This window comes from Mytilus galloprovincialis, chromosome 1, assembly GCF_965363235.1.
Source record: "Mytilus galloprovincialis chromosome 1, xbMytGall1.hap1.1, whole genome shotgun sequence".
In the NCBI taxonomy this organism is placed as follows: domain Eukaryota; kingdom Metazoa; phylum Mollusca; class Bivalvia; order Mytilida; family Mytilidae; genus Mytilus; species Mytilus galloprovincialis.
Window position 1 is genome coordinate 132,549,478 of NC_134838.1, and position 20,770 is coordinate 132,570,247.

Consider the following 20,770-nt stretch of genomic DNA (forward strand, 5'->3'; position numbering starts at 1 on the left):
TGATAAATGTTAACTTGTACTTCACTTGTGTTTGCATGGAATTGATCATTTGTATTCATGATACTTTATTACAATTTCACTGTATTATGATATGTTCTGGTCGATACCTTTATAAGCACATTTAAAAATTGTTTTATTCTGTTAAGATTGCTATTTCCTTTCCCATGTTTTCCTTAGCTTGATTATCATAACTATCAAAGAATGCATTTGTTGAATATAATCTGTCTCTTTTGCAGAAATTGGACAAAACCTTCAAAAAACATTATAACAATGATATAGATTTATATTAACAATCTGCACACAACAATAAAACATTATAACAATAACATAGATTTATACTAAGAATCTGCCTACAATAATAAAAAGATTTGTACTAAGAATTTCCGCACAACAATAACAAGGAGTACAGGAAAGAAGGACAATAACAAGGAGTACAGGAAAGAAGGATAATAACAAGGAGTACAGGAAAGAAGGACAATAACAAGGAGTACAGGAAAGAAGGACAATAACAAGGAGTACAGGAAAGAAAGATAATAACAAGGAGTACAGGAAAGAAAGATAATAACAAGGAGTACAGGAAAGATAGATAATAACAAGGAGTACAGGAAAGAAGGATAATAACAAGGAGTACAGGAAAGAAGGACAATAACAAGGAGTACAGGAAAGATAGATAATAACAAGGAGTACAGGAAAGGACAATAACAAGGAGTACAGGAAAGAAGGACAATAACAAGGAGTACAGGAAAGATAGATAATAACAAGGAGTACAGGAAAGATAGATAATAACAAGGAGTACAGGAAAGAAGGACAATAACAAGGAGTACAGGAAAGAAGGACAATAACAAGGAGTACAAGAAAGAAGGACAATAACAAGGAGTACAGGAAAGAAAGATAATAACAAGGAGTACAGGAAAGAAGGACAATAACAAGGAGTACAGGAAAGATAGATAATAACAAGGAGTACAGGAAAGGACAATAACAAGGAGTACAGGAAAGAAGGATAATAACAAGGAGTACAGGAAAGATAGATAATAACAAGGAGTACAGGAAAGAAGGACAATAACAAGGAGTACAGGAAAGAAGGACAATAACAAGGAGTACAAGAAAGAAAGATAATAACAAGGAGTACAGGAAAGATAGATAATAACAAGGAGTACAGGAAAGAAGGACAATAACAAGGAGTACAGGAAAGGAGGATAATAACAAGGAGTACAGGAAAGGACAATAACAAGGAGTACAGGAAAGAAGGATAATAACAAGGAGTACAGGAAAGATAGATAATAACAAGGAGTACAGGAAAGAAGGACATACAGGAAAGAAAGATAATAACAAGGAGTACAGGAAAGAAAGACAATAACAAGGAGTACAGGAAAGATAGATAATAACAAGGAGTACAGGAAAGGACAATAACAAGGAGTACAGGAAAGAAGGATAATAACAAGGAGTACAGGAAAGAAGGACAATAACAAGGAGTACAGGAAAGAAGGACAATAACAAGGAGTACAGGAAAGGACAATAACAAGGAGTACAGGAAAGAAAGACAATAACAAGGAGTACAGGAAAGGACAATAACAAGGAGTACAGGAAAGAAGGACAATAACAAGGAGTACAGGAAAGGACAATAACAAGGAGTACAGGAAAGAAGGACAATAACAAGGAGTACAGGAAAGAAGGATAATAACAAGGAGTACAGGAAAGAAGGATAATAACAAGGAGTACAGGAAAGAAGGACAATAACAAGGAGTACAGGAAAGAAGGAAAGAAGGACAATAACAAGGAGTACAGGAAAGAAGGATAATAACAAGGAGTACAGGAAAGAAGGACAATAACAAGGAGTACAGGAAAGATAGATAATAACAAGGAGTACAGGAAAGAAAGATAATAACAAGGAGTACAGGAAAGGACAATAACAAGGAGTACAGGAAAGAAGGACAATAACAAGGAGTACAGGAAAGGACAATAACAAGGAGTACAGGAAAGAAGGACAATAACAAGGAGTACAGGAAAGAAGGATAATAACAAGGAGTACAGGAAAGAAGGATAATAACAAGGAGTACAGGAAAGAAGGACAATAACAAGGAGTACAGGAAAGAAGGAAAGAAGGACAATAACAAGGAGTACAGGAAAGATAGATAATAACAAGGAGTACAGGAAAGATAGACAATAACAAGGAGTACAGGAAAGGACAATAACAAGGAGTACAGGAAAGAAGGATAATAACAAGGAGTACAGGAAAGATAGATAATAACAAGGAGTACAGGAAAGAAGGACAATAACAAGGAGTACAGGAAAGATAGATAATAACAAGGAGTACAGGAAAGGACAATAACAAGGAGTACAGGAAAGATAGATAATAACAAGGAGTACAGGAAAGGACAATAACAAGGAGTACAGGAAAGAAGGATAATAACAAGGAGTACAGGAAAGGACAATAACAAGGAGTACAGGAAAGAAGGACATACAGGAAAGAAAGATAATAACAAGGAGTACAGGAAAGAAAGACAATAACAAGGAGTACAGGAAAGGACAATAACAAGGAGTACAGGAAAGAAGGACATACAGGAAAGAAAGATAATAACAAGGAGTACAGGAAAGAAAGACAATAACAAGGAGTACAGGAAAGATAGATAATAACAAGGAGTACAGGAAAGGACAATAACAAGGAGTACAGGAAAGAAGGATAATAACAAGGAGTACAGGAAAGATAGACAATAACAAGGAGTACAGGAAAGAAGGATAATAACAAGGAGTACAGGAAAGGAGGACAATAACAAGGAGTACAGGAAAGGACAATAACAAGGAGTACAGGAAAGAAGGACAATAACAAGGAGTACAGGAAAGAAGGATAATAACAAGGAGTACAGGAAAGAAGGATAATAACAAGGAGTACAGGAAAGAAGGACAATAACAAGGAGTACAGGAAAGAAGGAAAGAAGGACAATAACAAGGAGTACAGGAAAGGACAATAACAAGGAGTACAGGAAAGAAGGACAATAACAAGGAGTACAGGAAAGAAGGACAATAACAAGGAGTACAAGAAAGAAGGATAATAACAAGGAGTACAAGAAAGAAGGACAATAACAAGGAGTACAGGAAAGAAGGATAATAACAAGGAGTACAGGAAAGAAGGACAATAACAAGGAGTACAGGAAAGAAGGACAATAACAAGGAGTACAGGAAAGAAGGAAAGAAGGACAATAACAAGGAGTACAGGAAAGAAGGATAATAACAAGGAGTACAGGAAAGAAGGATAATAACAAGGAGTACAAGAAAGAAAGATAATAACAAGGAGTACAGGAAAGAAAGATAATAACAAGGAGTACAGGAAAGAAGGACAATAACAAGGAGTACAGGAAAGAAGGACAATAACAAGGAGTACAGGAAAGAAGGACAATAACAAGGAGTACAGGAAAGAAAGATAATAACAAGGAGTACAAGAAAGAAGGATAATAACAAGGAGTACAGGAAAGAAGGACAATAACAAGGAGTACAGGAAAGAAGGACAATAACAAGGAGTACAGGAAAGGACAATAACAAGGAGTACAGGAAAGATAGATAATAACAAGGAGTACAAGAAAGATAATAACAAGGAGTACAGGAAAGAAAGACAATAACAAGGAGTACAGGAAAGAAGGATAATAACAAGGAGTACAGGAAAGAAAGATAATAACAAGGAGTACAGGAAAGAAGGACAATAACAAGGAGTACAGGAAAGATAGATAATAACAAGGAGTACAGGAAAGAAGGACAATAACAAGGAGTACAAGAAAGAAGGATAATAACAAGGAGTACAGGAAAGAAGGACAATAACAAGGAGTACAAGAAAGAAGGACAATAACAAGGAGTACAGGAAAGATAGATAATAACAAGGAGTACAGGAAAGAAGGACAATAACAAGGAGTACAAGAAAGAAGGACAATAACAAGGAGTACAGGAAAGATAGATAATAACAAGGAGTACAGGAAAGAAGGACAATAACAAGGAGTACAGGAAAGAAGGACAATAACAAGGAGTACAAGAAAGATAATAACAAGGAGTACAGGAAAGAAAGATAATAACAAGGAGTACAGGAAAGAAGGACAATAACAAGGAGTACAGGAAAGATAGATAATAACAAGGAGTACAGGAAAGAAGGATAATAACAAGGAGTACAGGAAAGAAGGATAATAACAAGGAGTACAGGAAAGAAAGATAATAACAAGGAGTACAGAAAAGAAGGACAATAACAAGGAGTACAAGAAAGAAGGACAATAACAAGGAGTACAAGAAAGAAAGATAATAACAAGGAGTACAGGAAAGATAGACAATAACAAGGAGTACAGGAAAGGACAATAACAAGGAGTACAGGAAAGAAGGACAATAACAAGGAGTACAAGAAAGAAGGACAATAACAAGGAGTACAGGAAAGAAGGACATACAGGAAAGAAAGATAATAACAAGGAGTACAGGAAAGAAGGACAATAACAAGGAGTACAAGAAAGAAGGACAATAACAAGGAGTACAGGAAAGAAGGATAATAACAAGGACTACAGGAAAGAAGGACAATAACAAGGAGTACAAGAAAGAAGGATAATAACAAGGAGTACAAGAAAGAAGGATAATAACAAGGAGTACAAGAAAGAAGGATAATAACAAGGAGTACAGGAAAGATAGATAATAACAAGGAGTACAGGAAAGATAGACAATAACAAGGAGTACAGGAAAGAAGGATGATAACAAGGAGTACAAGAAAGAAGGATAATAACAAGGAGTACAGGAAAGAAAGATAATAACAAGGAGTACAGGAAAGATAGATAATAACAAGGAGTACAGGAAAGAAGGACAATAACAAGGAGTACAGGAAAGAAGGACAATAACAAGGAGTACAGGAAAGGACAATAACAAGGAGTACAGGAAAGGACAATAACAAGGAGTACAGGAAAGAAGGATAATAACAAGGAGTACAAGAAAGAAGGATAATAACAAGGAGTACAGGAAAGAAAGATAATAACAAGGAGTACAGGAAAGATAGATAATAACAAGGAGTACAGGAAAGAAGGACAATAACAAGGAGTACAAGAAAGAAGGATAATAACAAGGAGTACAGGAAAGAAGGAAAGAAGGACAATAACAAGGAGTACAAGAAAGAAGGACAATAACAAGGAGTACAAGAAAGAAGGACAATAACAAGGAGTACAGGAAAGAAGGATAATAACAAGGACTACAGGAAAGAAGGACAATAACAAGGAGTACAAGAAAGAAGGATAATAACAAGGAGTACAAGAAAGAAGGATAATAACAAGGAGTACAGGAAAGAAGGACAATAACAAGGAGTACAGGAAAGAAGGACAATAACAAGGAGTACAGGAAAGAAGGACAATAACAAGGAGTACAGGAAAGAAGGACAATAACAAGGAGTACAAGAAAGAAGGATAATAACAAGGAGTACAAGAAAGAAGGACAATAACAAGGAGTACAGGAAAGAAGGACAATAACAAGGAGTACAAGAAAGAAGGACAATAACAAGGAGTACAGGAAAGAATGACAATAACAAGGAGTACAAGAAAGAAGGATAATAACAAGGAGTACAGGAAAGAAGGACAATAACAAGGAGTACAAGAAAGAAGGATAATAACAAGGAGTACAGGAAAGAAGGACAATAACAAGGAGTACAGGAAAGAAGGACAATAACAAGAAGTACAAGAAAGAAAGATAATAACAAGGAGTACAAGAAAGAACAGGAAAGAAAGATAATAACAAGGAGTACAAGAAAGAAGGACAATAACAAGGAGTACAAGAAAGAAGGATAATAACAAGGAGTACAAGAAAGAAGGACAATAACAAGGAGTACAAGAAAGAAGGATAATAACAAGGAGTACAAGAAAGAAGGATAATAACAAGGAGTACAAGAAAGAAGGACAATAACAAGGAGTACAAGAAAGAAGGACAATAACAAGGAGTACAAGAAAGAAGGATAATAACAAGGAGTACAAGAAAGAAGGATAATAACAAGGAGTACAGGAAAGAAGGACAATAACAAGGAGTACAAGAAAGAAGGATAATAACAAGGAGTACAAGAAAGAAGGACAATAACAAGGAGTACAGGAAAGAAGGACAATAACAAGGAGTACAAGAAAGAAGGATAATAACAAGGAGTACAAGAAAGAAGGACAATAACAAGGAGTACAAGAAAGAAGGATAATAACAAGGACTACAGGAAAGAAGGACAATAACAAGGAGTACAAGAAAGAAGGATAATAACAAGGAGTACAGGAAAGAAGGACAATAACAAGGAGTACAAGATAATAACAAGGAGTACAGGAAAGAAGGATAATAACAAGGAGTACAGGAAAGAAGGACAATAACAAGGAGTACAAGAAAGAAGGACAATAACAAGGAGTACAAGAAAGAAGGACAATAACAAGGAGTACAAGAAAGAAGGACAATAACAAGGAGTACAAGAAAGAAGGATAATAACAAGGAGTACAAGAAAGAAGGATAATAACAAGGAGTACAGGAAAGAAGGACAATAACAAGGAGTACAAGAAAGAAGGATAATAACAAGGAGTACAGGAAAGAAGGATAATAACAAGGAGTACAAGAAAGAAGGATAATAACAAGGAGTACAGGAAAGAAAGATAATAACAAGGAGTACAGGAAAGAAGGATAATAACAAGGAGTACAGGAAAGAAGGATAATAACAAGGAGTACAGGAAAGAAAGATAATAACAAGGAGTACAGGAAAGAAGGATAATAACAAGGAGTACAAGAAAGAAGGATAATAACAAGGAGTACAGGAAAGAAAGATAATAACAAGGAGTACAGGAAAGAAGGACAATAACAAGGAGTACAGAAAAGAAGGATACTAGAAAAAGGATAATAACAAGGAGTACAGGAAAGAAGGACAATAACAAGGAGTACAAGAAAGAAGGACAATAACAAGGAGTACAAGAAAGAAGGATAATAACAAGGAGTACAAGAAAGAAGGACAATAACAAGGAGTACAGGAAAGAAGGACAATAACAAGGAGTACAGGAAAGAAGGACAATAACAAGGAGTACAGGAAAGAAGGACAATAACAAGGAGTACAAGAAAGAAGGACAATAACAAGGAGTACAGGAAAGAAGGACAATAACAAGGAGTACAAGAAAGAAGGATAATAACAAGGAGTACAGGAAAGAAAGATAATAACAAGGAGTACAAGAAAGAAAGATAATAACAAGGAGTACAGGAAAGAAGGACAATAACAAGGAGTACAAGAAAGAAGGATAATAACAAGGAGTACAAGAAAGAAAGATAATAACAAGGAGTACAGGAAAGAAGGACAATAACAAGGAGTACAAGAAAGAAGGATAATAACAAGGAGTACAGGAAAGAAAGATAATAACAAGGAGTACAGGAAAGAAGGACAATAACAAGGAGTACAAGAAAGAAGGATAATAACAAGGAGTACAGGAAAGAAAGATAATAACAAGGAGTACAAGAAAGAAAGATAATAACAAGGAGTACAAGAAAGAAAGATAATAACAAGGAGTACAGGAAAGAAGGACAATAACAAGGAGTACAGAAAAGAAGGATACTAGAAAAAGGATAATAACAAGGAGTACAGGAAAGAAGGACAATAACAAGGAGTACAAGAAAGAAGGACAATAACAAGGAGTACAAGAAAGAAGGACAATAACAAGGAGTACAGGAAAGAAAGATAATAACAAGGAGTACAAGAAAGAAAGATAATAACAAGGAGTACAGGAAAGAAGGACAATAACAAGGAGTACAGAAAAGAAGGATACTAGAAAAAGGATAATAACAAGGAGTACAGGAAAGAAGGACAATAACAAGGAGTACAAGAAAGAAGGACAATAACAAGGAGTACAAGAAAGAAGGACAATAACAAGGAGTACAAGAAAGAAGGATAATAACAAGGAGTACAAGAAAGAAGGACAATAACAAGGAGTACAGGAAAGAAGGACAATAACAAGGAGTACAGGAAAGAAGGACAATAACAAGGAGTACAAGAAAGAAAGATAATAACAAGGAGTACAAGAAAGAAAGATAATAACAAGGAGTACAGGAAAGAAGGACAATAACAAGGAGTACAGAAAAGAAGGATACTAGAAAAAGGATAATAACAAGGAGTACAGGAAAGAAGGACAATAACAAGGAGTACAAGAAAGAAGGACAATAACAAGGAGTACAGGAAAGAAGGACAATAACAAGGAGTACAAGAAAGAAGGACAATAACAAGGAGTACAAGAAAGAAGGACAATAACAAGGAGTACAAGAAAGAAGGATAATAACAAGAAGTACAAGAAAGAAGGATAATAACAAGGAGTACAGGAAAGGACAATAACAAGGAGTACAGGAAAGAAGGATAATAACAAGGAGTACAAGAAAGAACAGGAAAGAAAGATAATAACAAGAAGTACAAGAAAGAAGGATAATAACAAGGAGTACAGGAAAGAAGGACAATAACAAGGAGTACAGGAAAGAAGGATAATAACAAGAAGTACAAGAAAGAAGGATAATAACAAGGAGTACAGGAAAGGACAATAACAAGGAGTACAGGAAAGATAGATAATAACAAGGAGTACAAGAAAGAAGGACAATAACAAGGAGTACAGGAAAGATAGATAATAACAAGGAGTACAAGAAAGAAGGACAATAACAAGGAGTACAGGAAAGATAGATAATAATATTTTACAAAAAGATTTTTTCAGTTAAAATTGTGTCTTACATGATGTTGCATTTCTCTTAGCACGACTAAAGTAAAATTTACGACTAAAGTAAAAGTTACGACTAAAGTAAAAGTTAAGACAGAAAAGCTTATGTCCTCGATGTTCTGTCGAATGTTTGTTGTAACTGATGTCAACTTTTTATGTATTGTGCATACTACATTCATATACAGTTCACATCATTCTAATAATTAAACATGTGCTATGAGCATATCTATAAATCCGTATAACAGACACGTTTACCAAAACTGTAATTAATTGCAGAATACGTACATGTAGGACAAATAAGTATATTTGTAAAATGTTACCTTCACCAATTATAGAGCTCTTGGTTTACTAGCTTCCTTTTAAGCAGCAACGCTCTATCCGGTAAATCATGATAGGAAATACAAGCCCTGGAATATCGTATCAACTGGGCGATATATACTCCGTAAAGAGGCGCTGCTGGGATGTTATCACATAGAAAAAAGGGTCATAAATTGGAAAGCTGAAATCACCTCTTTTCTCGTAAAGTTTTGTTTTCAAAACAATTGTCGTAAAAGATCGCATTTTTAAACGTTTAAAACCAGTATATTGGTAAATATTTATCTAATTTTCCACTCTTATCTTTACTAGTACCTGTGATCTTCTTGTTTTATATTCCTTCTCAGGTACGTGTTTATATTCCTCCCTTATCTGATCTGCGTATTCTTTGTAACCTGTCGGGTTTTAAAAAAAATAATTAAGTATACCAAACTTATAATTTGTAACGCCAACCGCACGTTTAAAGGATGAATATCAAGTTAGTCAACATTTCTGTGTTGACATGAATATCAATAATGTGGTCATTTTTATAAATTTCCTGTTTACAAAACTTTGAATTTTACGAAAAACTAAGGATTTTCTTATCCCAGGCATAGATTACCTTAGCCGTATTTGGCAACACTTTTTGGAATTTTGGATCCTCAATGCTCTTCAACTTTGTACTTGTTTGGCTTTATAAATATTTGGATATGAGCGTCTCTGATGAGTCTTATGTAAACGAAACGCGCGTCTGGCGTACAAAATTATAATCCTGGTACCTTTGATAACTATTTACACTACTAGGTCGATGCCACTGCTGGTGGACGTTTCGTCCCCGAGGGCATCACCAGCCCAGTAGTCAACATTTTCGGTGTTGACATGAATATCAATAATGTGGTCATTTTTATAAATTTCCTGTTTACAGAACTTTGAATTTTACGAAAAACTAAGGATGTTCTTATCCCAGGCATAGATTACCTTAGCCGTATTTGGCAACACTTTTTGGAATTTTGGATCTTCAATGCTCTTCAACTTTGTACTTGTTTGGCTTTATAAATATTTGGATATGAGCGTCACTGATGAGTCTTATGTAGACGAAACACACGTCTGGCGTACAAAAGTATAATCCTGGTACCTTTGATAACTAAAAACCGAATTTCTCAAAAATGGCATGTCACATACGGCTAAGGCAAACTACTCACGATTGATAAGCATTAGTTGGTTTTTTTTTTAATAATTCAACATTGTATTAACAGTATATTTACAAAGAATAGACATAATTATTTTGTTCACTTCAACATTTAATGTAAAACTTTTGCTATCGATCAAAATAGATGGAGGTTATTTCAGAAAGGCGTGTTGTAGTCACCAACATCATTTAAAAAGTGTAATATTAACGGATTTTGGGTGCCGAGGGAAAACAACAATATCGAATGTTTAAGTTATTTATTTTTACTATTTAAGTAAGTCTAGTAAGCTGTTATCAATAAATACCATTATGATAATAACACGTAACGAAAAGGTAACAAATAACAAAATACTGAACTCCGAAAGGAAACTATAAACAGAAAGTGGCTAAGAAAGCCAAATTCAAAAGCTTAAACAAATTAAAATATTCCTGACTAGTTACAGATATTTTCCTATGAAAATCTGATTTAATAGCTAGCTAAACCTTTCACTTTTGGGAATAAGTCTTGAAACAAACTGATAAGTTTTAATTTTTTTCTTCAGTTATAAATAGATAAATGCTACCTTTGTCTTGTCTTCCCAGTACGGCCATATCAATATCTAGAAAATAATGATAGTCTTCTGATCCTTCATCATTAACCTGGTGGGTTTTCGTTAAAAGAATCCAGTCCTTGACCTTGCTTATTTCCTCTTCTTTCTACAAGTTTAGTTGATTTGTAATTATTTCCAAACTAAGTGAATGCTTTTATTAACCTTTAACTTAATTAAGAATACATTTTTATTTAATCTATGATGCTTTACATTTATTTCATACATCTTTTTTAAAAATACTGAATGAATTGTTACATAAGAAACCCCCCAAAAACACTTCCACCTAAGACTCTAGTTATTATATGCATTCGATGACATATACGGGTTAGGTGTAAAATAACTATTTAACATTATACTGAAGTACACTCGGAGTACTCGAGCTTTCAATGGAATAGTGAATAACTAACATCACGTGTTCTTGGGAATACTAAATTATAGTACTCCATTTAGCCTTTTTAACTTTTTTATTCGAGCGTCTCTGAACAATTTTTTGTAGGCGAAACTCGCTTCCGTTTATTTACAACTGCTACATAAATGGCACTGCTTTTAGAGGTTTCATCTCCGATTGTGTAACCAGCCCAATAGTAAGGACTTTTATCTTTTTTATTCGAGCGTCACTGGTGAGTCTAAAGTACACGAAACGCGCGCCTGGCGTACACGGTTTCAGTACTAGTGTATATGATGATTTTGTTTACTGAATACGAGGGCAGTCTGTGACATACTGAAATACTGAATTATTGTCATAATATGGGTAATTCCGAACTATACTGAAAAAACAAATATTACACCAGTTAACCGTGAATCCCTTTTCTATGAACACTGATATTTACCAGATTGACTGAGCATTCTGTTGTATATTGAACAAACAACTCAGCACTTCTCTCTTCATTGTCACTCTTCATAGGATCATAAATAATACTGCAAAACATAGATACCGATATATATATATATAGCTGTCAGCTAGCCAAAGGGGTGATAATATGTAAAAAAAAAAATCATGTTTATCAATTTTTAAAAAAAATATGTCTAATTTCTGGTTTTATATTGACAAATGCATGAATAATAATGCCTTATGTTCGTAGCCTAAAAGGAAACAAATGCATCGATTCTTAGGAAAATGATAAAGCACATAAGACATGGAACATAAGACAAGAAGATACAATGCTTTGTTTGTCTTACAAAACGAAAATTAAGATGATAGATATTTTTCTATTTTACTTAAAACATTGAATAGCGTGTGTTGTTTCTTACTCATGAAAGAATATTGCTAATGACACTAAGTCTGGGTCTGACAGTTTGGTTTTATGTCCGTTTAAATGGTCAAACATTTCTATCAAATGATTAAGTGTGTGATAATATCTGTGGCTCTCGCTGTACTGAGACTGGATATGTTTCCACCAATTTAATGTTTTCTCCTCAGATACCCCAAGGCGGTCATGACTAAGTGTCATCCAACATTGCTTGAGGTCTGTCATGTCTCTAATGTCTGGAATGGAAGATTTAGTTTGTTAGAAAGCCAAAGGTGAACTGTTTTCGAACACGTCAGAGAAAACACAACTTTACTGTTCTCACATTTCCTGCTCAACATTTTGCGCTCGTCATAGAGATTATACACCTACATGTATTTTACTGTTCCCATCATTTCAAAGACGCAACTGTTTTTGACATTTCAAGGACTATGAAATTTAAGTGTGTCCCTACATAACAGGGACAATGGAACTTCCTTGATTCATCACCATGAGTGCTTCGAATTAACCACAATACATAAACACTAATTATCATGTTGCTCACGTTCCGTATTTTAACGTCATATTATTATTACGTTCTTGAATTATTTCCAAAACATGTGATAGAAGTGGAAATTATCAATGAATTTTAAAAATATTATAAGCAAACATAAATCTGTGAAAAAATTGTGTATTTACAATGAATGTTTTTTGCGTAATCCAGTTTACAAATTTTACGACCAATCAAGTCTGTATTTTAAGCCAAAATTTTGAGAAAATGGGTGAGGGAAACAAAAAATGATTTTAAAAAGAATCCTGTACATCCCATATAATTTTGGTCTTTTCAAATGTCTTAGATATGTCTTTTTTCATTCATTTATAACAAAAAAAGTTGAAATAATATGCATTTTGTTCTTGAAACTGAGAAAAATAAAAAAAAATACAAAATTGACAGCATGGTAAATTTTACACAAAAAAGCGTCAAAATATGATAAAACTTTCTTATATTAACACCTACCTATAGTTTTCGTAAGTAATATTTATTAAGATTGGTCCACTTCATCTTTATAGAAAGTATGAGAAAAAGTTTAATTGTGGAACTGTGATTTTTTCATGATAATAGCCCAAAAATAGGTAAAAATCGATGAAGCATGGGAAAATCATCAAAATTGGGCATTTTCAAAGGGCCGTAGCAAAAATAGAAGTGCACCACCATATGATTTTTCCTCACCAATTATTTTGTTACAGTCTTTTAAACCTAAAAATCAGGTTAAGAAAAAAAGTTTAATTCTAGAATTTTTTGGTTCCTCAGAGGTGTACATCCTTAAATCAGAATAGTAAACATTCAAACTATATATATACACGTCATTGTATAATAAACACAACAAGCGAAGTACTACTACCACTAATCGAAAACATTATTGCCGTGATCAGGCACTACTTGGAGATATACGAGTCAACTTTATCACAACATTACCATGAAAGAGAATTAGCCTGTTTCGTTTGTATTTCAGTCTAGATAGACGCCATCTAATTAACCATCGAGTTGACCTATAAAGTCAATCGATTACTATTTAAGCGATGTAAACATAAATATATGTCGTGTACAAGTTGCGATTTTGTACAGGTTATAACATGTACAAAAATATGGTACATGTTATAACTTGTATAATGCAAAAATACAAGTTATAACATGTACAAATGTACCTCATACATGTTATAACCTGAACGATGCCTAATAATTTTGGGTAATACTCCTCCCTCTCGTTTTATAGCATGCAAAGACTAAAACGATGTCTTATATGCTTATTCTGTAAAAGCAAGAGAGAGCTGAAATAGTTTTCATTGGACCACGCTTCATTATCAATATCTTTGGATCTACTCTTCAACATTTTTGGCCTTCAGAATGACTTATGTAAATTTATAACTCAATTTTTTTTTATAAACTATAAGATTATTGCATGAGGCGAATGTCATTTTGATGTTTTAAATATATATCCTCTGCTTTGAAGGCTTGTATTTGTGTCCTTTGAATGATGTCTTCTCCATGGGCAGGTTGTTGTCTTTTAAACACACACCCCATTTCCATTCCCAATTTTATTTGTAGACACATCTGTCCTGGCTAGCCTCTTATGTCTTTTAGTGTCAACTAAAATGAAAGTATTTTACTATTCCCTTCAAAGTGGACACTCACAATTATAATTAATCGAATAAAGATATGTCCATAGATAGTCATAAGAGGATCATAAGACATGTTCTAAGATATATCTTATGACAAGTATTCGTAACCCGACCCCTGGACGTTAACTGTATCAAAAAAGGACAAAACACACTAACATGAAGGAATAATAAAAAAGTTATGAAAATATTATTGAGGTCAATAACATCTGCTGCGATAATAGAAACATATCCTTATTTTTCGATTTTGTACAAGTTAGAACCATTTTTAAGCAATATTTTGTACAGGTTATAACATGTACAAGGTACCTTTGTACATGTTATAACTTGTATTTTTGCATTATACAAGTTATAACATGTACAATACTTTTGTACATGTTATAATCTGTACAAAATCGCAACTTGTACACGACATATATATATAAATAGATTAGGCGAACTCGTGCTGTTGGATTTTTCTAGATCTATTTGATTTCATATTACAGAAGACAAATAAATGTTTTTACCTTATAAGACTTTATTTTTTTTGTGGATCGAATCAGTCAATCAAGTGCTTTATCTTTGCATGTTTCACTTTCAATATTTACGTTCTCCTCCTTTAAATAACTTTACACAAACATTTCACGTGTTATTCATGTCAAGCTAATGGGTTAAATTGAAGTTCACACGAATACAGATCGATGAGGTCGAATTATTCATGATGAATGGGTTTTTTTTAGCTTATTTTTACAAAATTGAACCATCAGTCAGGGGTACTACTTGTACAAGTGTATTTTATTTACTTGAAGAAGTAAATAAAATATACACATATAAGTAAATTTGTAGGATACTTATACAAGTGAATTTTATTTACTTGTATAGGTAAAAAAAAAAATGGCTTAGTTATGTCCCTTAGGCATTCAGAATTTTTTACTTGTATAAGTAAAAAAATCATCCTTTCTTCTTTTCTTGAATTCTTAAGATTTCTTTGCTCTAATAGAATTTTAAATTGTGTACCCTTTACAGATGTCTTTGCTAATCATTTAAGTGTAATTTCATGGACATTGAAAATCCCATTTGTCTGTTATCTTCATAACACTGCTCATTTACAAGCCCCAAAGGAGCAATTTTTGATTGCCTTGCGCAAATATACAAGATCTTTGCTCAATCAGTTTCTTTGATGAATTAATGAGATGAAACATTGAACTTTAATGGAAAAATTTGAGCAAACCTGGGAAAAATCATTAAAAGCATGATTTTACATCTCAAAACTTGAGGATTTTTGTGGGATTGTAAGAAAAATTTACTTATACAAGTAAATTTTTTAGAAAATTAAGGGGAGATTATTCAAACATTATTTATTCACTTATATGTGTATACTTTTTTTTACTTCTTCAAGTAAATAAAATACACTTGTACAAGTAGTACCCCTGACTGACCATACTGGCTGCTAAAAGAGAACCATTATTTCACTATTTGCATTTCATTAATGATTGGGCAAAACAAGATAACATATTAGGTTCAATATATCTCGAAGCTAGGGCCTCTTTAACTGACTAAACGTAACTGTCTGTTTGTGACCCCCAAACACGATGAGTAGATATCAAACAATGTCAACTCGCCCCACTTGCCAATCGGCCCACACTATATCGCCACTTTCTACAAATATCGTCCCACTCTTGTTTACTGACTTGCCCCACTTTGAAAAAGTGTAAAATCAAATTGAACAATCAGTCTGAAAACTCACTAATTAACGAAAGAGGTTAAAACCTCACTGAATAAAGGTCTGACAACTCACCCCACTTATAAAAAGATCTTGCTTCCTTTAAGTATGTCAAATTACTATTATTTCGTATCCAGTCGTCCTGGTGTAGTGGTATGTGTCGTGGCTTGATATGCTAAAGGTCTTGAGTTCGAATCCCAGCATATACACTGGAGTTTTTCTACGTGAATTTTGATAGATAGTCTTTTCCGTATAATTAACTATAAGTTTTATAGTGGATTTGACAAATTGTTACAGAACAAAGGAAAGCATGCATAACAAAGAAACTCAAACTGGGGTGATCTGGTAGGGGTGATCCGGCTCAGATCACCCTGTTAGAACAAAGAAGCTGGGATGTAATGTTATTTCCATTCAGAATTTTAGTATTTATAGTGATAGGAATTTACCTGTAGGAGAGACGATAGAGTGTAGAGAAAAACGTAAACAAAAAGTGAAGTGTATGCATAGTAAACTAGAGGCTATAAAGAGCCTGTGTCGCTCACCTTGGTCTATGTGCATGTTAAACAAAGGAAGCAGGTGGATTCATGACAAAATTGTGTTTTGGTGATGGTGATGTGTCTTTACTGAACATTCTTGCTGCTTACAATTATCTCTATCTATAATGAACTTGGCCCAGTAGTTTCAGTGGGAAAATGTTAGTAAAAATTTACAAATTTTATGAAAATTGTTAAAAATTGACTATAAAGGACAATAACTCCTTTATAGGGGGTCAATTGACTTAATTTTAGGTCTTACTTTGCTGTACATTATTGCTGTTTACAGTTTATCTCTATTTATAAAAATATTCAAGATAATAACAAACTAAGAGGCTCTCAAGAGCCTGTGTCGCTCACCTTGGTGCATATTAAACAATGGACACAGAAAATTCATGACAAACTTGTGTTTTGGTGATCGTGATGTGTTTGTAGATCTTACTTTACTGAACATTCTTGTTGCTACAATTATCTCTATCTATAATGAACTTGGCCCAGTAATTACAGTGGAAAATATTTTCTAAAAATTTACAAAAAATTACAAACATTTATGAAAATTATTAAAAAATTACTATAAAGGGCAATAAGGGATCAACTGACTATTTTGGTCATGTTGATTTATTTGTAGATCTTACTTTGCTGAACATTATTGTTGTTTACAGTTTATCTCTATCTATAATAGTATTCAAGATAATAACCAAAAACTGCAAAATTTCCTTAAAATTACTAATTCTGGGGCAGCAACCCAACAACGGGTTGTCCGATTTGTCTGAAAATTTCAGGACAGATAGATCTTGACCTAATTGACAATTTGATCCATGTCAGATGTGCTCTAAATGCTTTTGTTTCAGAGTTATAAGCCAAAATCTACATTTTATTCATATGTTCTATTTTTAGCCATGGCGACCATCTTGGTTGGTTGGCAGGGTCATGTCACACATTTTTTAAACTAGATACCCCAATGATGATTGTGACCAAGTTTGGTTAAATTTGGCCCAGTAGTTTCACAGGAGAAGATTTTTTTACCAATTGAGGGGCAGCAATCCAACAACCAGTTGTCTGATTCGTCTGAAAATTTCAGGGCAGATAGATCTTGACTTGATTAACAATTTAACCCAGTCAGATAAATGCTTTGGTTTCAGAATTATAAGCCAAAATCTACATTTTACCCCTATGTTCTATTTTTAGTCATAGCCACCATCTTGGTTGGTTGGCCCGGTCACCCCACACATTTTTTAAACTAGATACTCCAATGATAATTGTGGCCAAGTTTGGTTAAACTTGGTCAAGTAGTTGCAGAGTAAAGATGATTTTTGTAAAAGATTACAAAATACTACGAAAAAGTGGTAAAAAATGACTATAAAGGGCAATAACTCCTTAAGAGGTCAACTGACCATTTTGGTCATGTTGACTTATTTGTAAATCTTACTTTGCTGAACATTATCGCTGTTTGCAGTTTACCTCTTTCTATAATAATATTCAAGATAATAAGCAAAAACTGCAAAATTTTCTTAAAATTACTAATTCAGGGGCAGCAACCAAACAACGGGTTGTCCGATTTGTCTGAAAATTTCAGGGCAGATAGATCTTGACCTAATAGATTATTTTACCCTTTGTCAGATTTGCTCTAAATTCTTTGGTTTTAGAGTTATAAGCCAAATCTACATTTACCCCTCTGTTCTATTTTTAGCCATGGCGGCCATCTTGGTTGGTTGACAGGGTCACGCCACACATTTTTTTAACTAGATACCCCAATGATGATTGTGGCCAAGTTTGGATTAATTTGGCCCAGTAGTTTCAGAGGAGAAGATTTTTGGAAAAGATTACTAAGATTTACGAAAAATGGTTAAAAATTGACTATAAAGGGCAATAACTCCTAAAGGGGTCAACTGACCATTTCGGTCATGCTGACTTATTTGTAAATCTTACTTTGCTGAACATTATCGCTGTTTACAGTTTATCTCTATCTATAATAATATTCAAGATAATAAGCAAAATTTCCTTAAAATTACTAATTCAGGGGCAGCAACCAAACAACGGGTTGTCCGATTTGTCTGAAAATTTCAGGGCAGATAGATCTTGACCTAATATATTATTTTACCCCATGTCAGATTTGCTCTAAATGCTTTGGTTTTAGAGTTATAAGCCAAATCTACATTTACCCCTCTGTTCTATTTTTAGCCATGGTCGCCATTTTGGTTGGTTGGCCGGGTCACCGGACAAATTTTTTTAAACTAGATACCCCAATGATGATTGTGGCCAAGTTTGGTTTAATTTGGCCCAGTAGTTTCAGAGGAGAAGATTTTTGTAAAAGTTAACGACGACGGACGCCGGACGCAAAGTGATGGGAAAAGCTCACTTGGCCCTTTGGGCCAGGTGAGCTAAAAATGAAAAATTCTAGAATATAATTTATAAAAGAAGCCTTACAAGTGATCATGTTTTGACTGGAAAGGTCATTAATGCAATATGAACCTTAAAGTGACATAATTAATTAAAGTGTCTAAACTAAAATCGCTGCAATCCCCTCATCTAGTATTAAATTCCCATTTCAAAGTAGTAAACAAAATTAGGCTACTCACTGTACAGTTACAAATATATCCCATAATACACAGTTATTGATCGGTTTAATAATAGATTTAACTGACCCCTACACACGCTAAATATAGACCAAATCCGGTCAATGTTTACGTACTTACTCATAATACAGTTATATTTCTTTTCATGTTGCTAATTGTATTGTTTTAAGTGTTCATTATTTTCCTTTGGTACAGCATCCACAACCATGGTTACAGTAATACTAATATCTGCCGGGGATTAAATTCTGAGAATATTCGATAGACGTGCCTCTATTCACTACTGTACAGTACTGCCATCCGTTAAATTAACTGTTGTGGTTTCCAGTTTTAAGATAGTCGTTTGCTTTGCACTGTCAATACCAATGACATCAGTAGTATTGTTATTGTTTTCATCGGATTGCACTGGCATATTCTTTTTATTTTCAAATTTCAGAATTTTCATCAAGTTCAGAGGCCTGTGAATGAATTCATTCGTTTAAATATCCTAGAGAAAATTTGTCACTTCACTTAATGTCGGTTCATCAAATGTTGGTGAATCAAACATTGATTCTTAATTCTTCCATCAAATTTGTTCACGAATATCACAGTTTTCATTCTGAATTGTTACTTAGATATTGTCTCTAGTTTCTGTTTCCTTATGGAATGTTCTTGTGTGTCTCCTAAGATGGCTGTTTCTGATAAATGTTTTATGGCAAATCAAACATCCAATCCGTTCTGTTTTTATCATTTACTGGATGTATTTTCTAAAAAGAGGGACGAAAGATACCAGAGGGACAGTCAAATTCATAAATCGAAAATAAACTGACAACGCCATGGCTAAAAATAAAAGAAGACAAACAATAGTACTCATGACATAACATCGCAAACTAAAGAATAAACAACAGGAACCCCACCAAAATCTAGGGGTGATCTCATGCGTTCCAAACTGCTCCACATGTGGCACCCGTCTTGTTGCTTATGTGATAACAAATCCGGTAAATAGTCTAATTCGGTAGGTCACATTCATGAAAAGGAAGGGTTTGTAGTTACGACATAAGGAACATATCATTTGTGAAACGGTTATTCCATATGGTCAACCAACTCGTGATGGCGTCCGTAAAATTTACGAATGGATGATTTCAACTTAACCATTTGGAACTCTTTAATTTTATTGGTTTCCTTGTGAGCAGCAACCATCTATCAAGGAAATCATGATAGGAAATGCAAGCACGGGAATATCGTATCAATTGGGAGATATGTACACCGTATGCAGTGCTGCTGGAATGTTGCTACTTAGAAATGGAAAGTTCACAATTGGAAAAGCTGAAATCATCTCTTTTGTCGTAAAGTTTTGTTTTCAACCGACCCTCATTGTCAATTTCTAGATGTAAGTCAAGATATGAGGCCAACTAAACTGTATCTGTAGTATCCTTTATCTCTAGTTCGATGGGATAGATGCGTTTTAACATTACATTCACTCTATGGTTAAATTTTAAAAAAAATTAATAACTTTCTAAAACTATCCTTGATTTCTGCCATACTTTGACAGAAGCTTGTTTATGATCCTAAGATCGTATCCATAATTAAATTTTGTTTTCTGTTTATCCGTATTTTACTTGTAAATGGATTTGTTCTTCTTCCAGTTAACATTACATACAATCTGAAGTTAAAGTTTTTATAACAGAAGCTTCTTACAATCAATATATAGTATCTAGAGGAAAATATTATATATTTTACCCATTTTTGTTAAGCAAGCGACTAACAGCAAAAGAAGGCGAGACACTGGGCTTCATAGAACCTTTTA

General features: G+C 33.8%; 1 protein-coding gene across 4 annotated transcripts; it reads right to left on the reverse strand.

Annotated features, from left to right (window-relative positions):
- Positions 1–25: 25 nt before the first annotated feature.
- On the reverse strand, positions 26–19,126 carry LOC143060469 (uncharacterized). 4 transcript variants are annotated; one of them, XM_076233607.1, is made up of 6 exons: positions 19,108–19,126; positions 12,024–12,258; positions 11,603–11,690; positions 10,746–10,878; positions 9,330–9,409; positions 26–250 (listed from the first exon to the last, which is right to left on the reverse strand). In XM_076233607.1, exons 1-6 carry the CDS (start codon positions 19,109–19,111, stop codon positions 134–136), a joined length of 657 nt encoding a protein of 218 aa, XP_076089722.1. In that variant the 5' UTR covers positions 19,112–19,126; the 3' UTR covers positions 26–133. The 4 variants fall into 4 exon arrangements, with proteins under 4 accessions (XP_076089722.1, XP_076089723.1, XP_076089721.1 ...); XM_076233608.1 differs by lacking the exon at positions 19,108–19,126 and adding an exon at positions 18,991–19,073; XM_076233606.1 differs by lacking the exon at positions 19,108–19,126 and adding an exon at positions 18,839–18,863.
- Between the last annotated feature and the right edge of the window lie 1,644 nt (positions 19,127–20,770).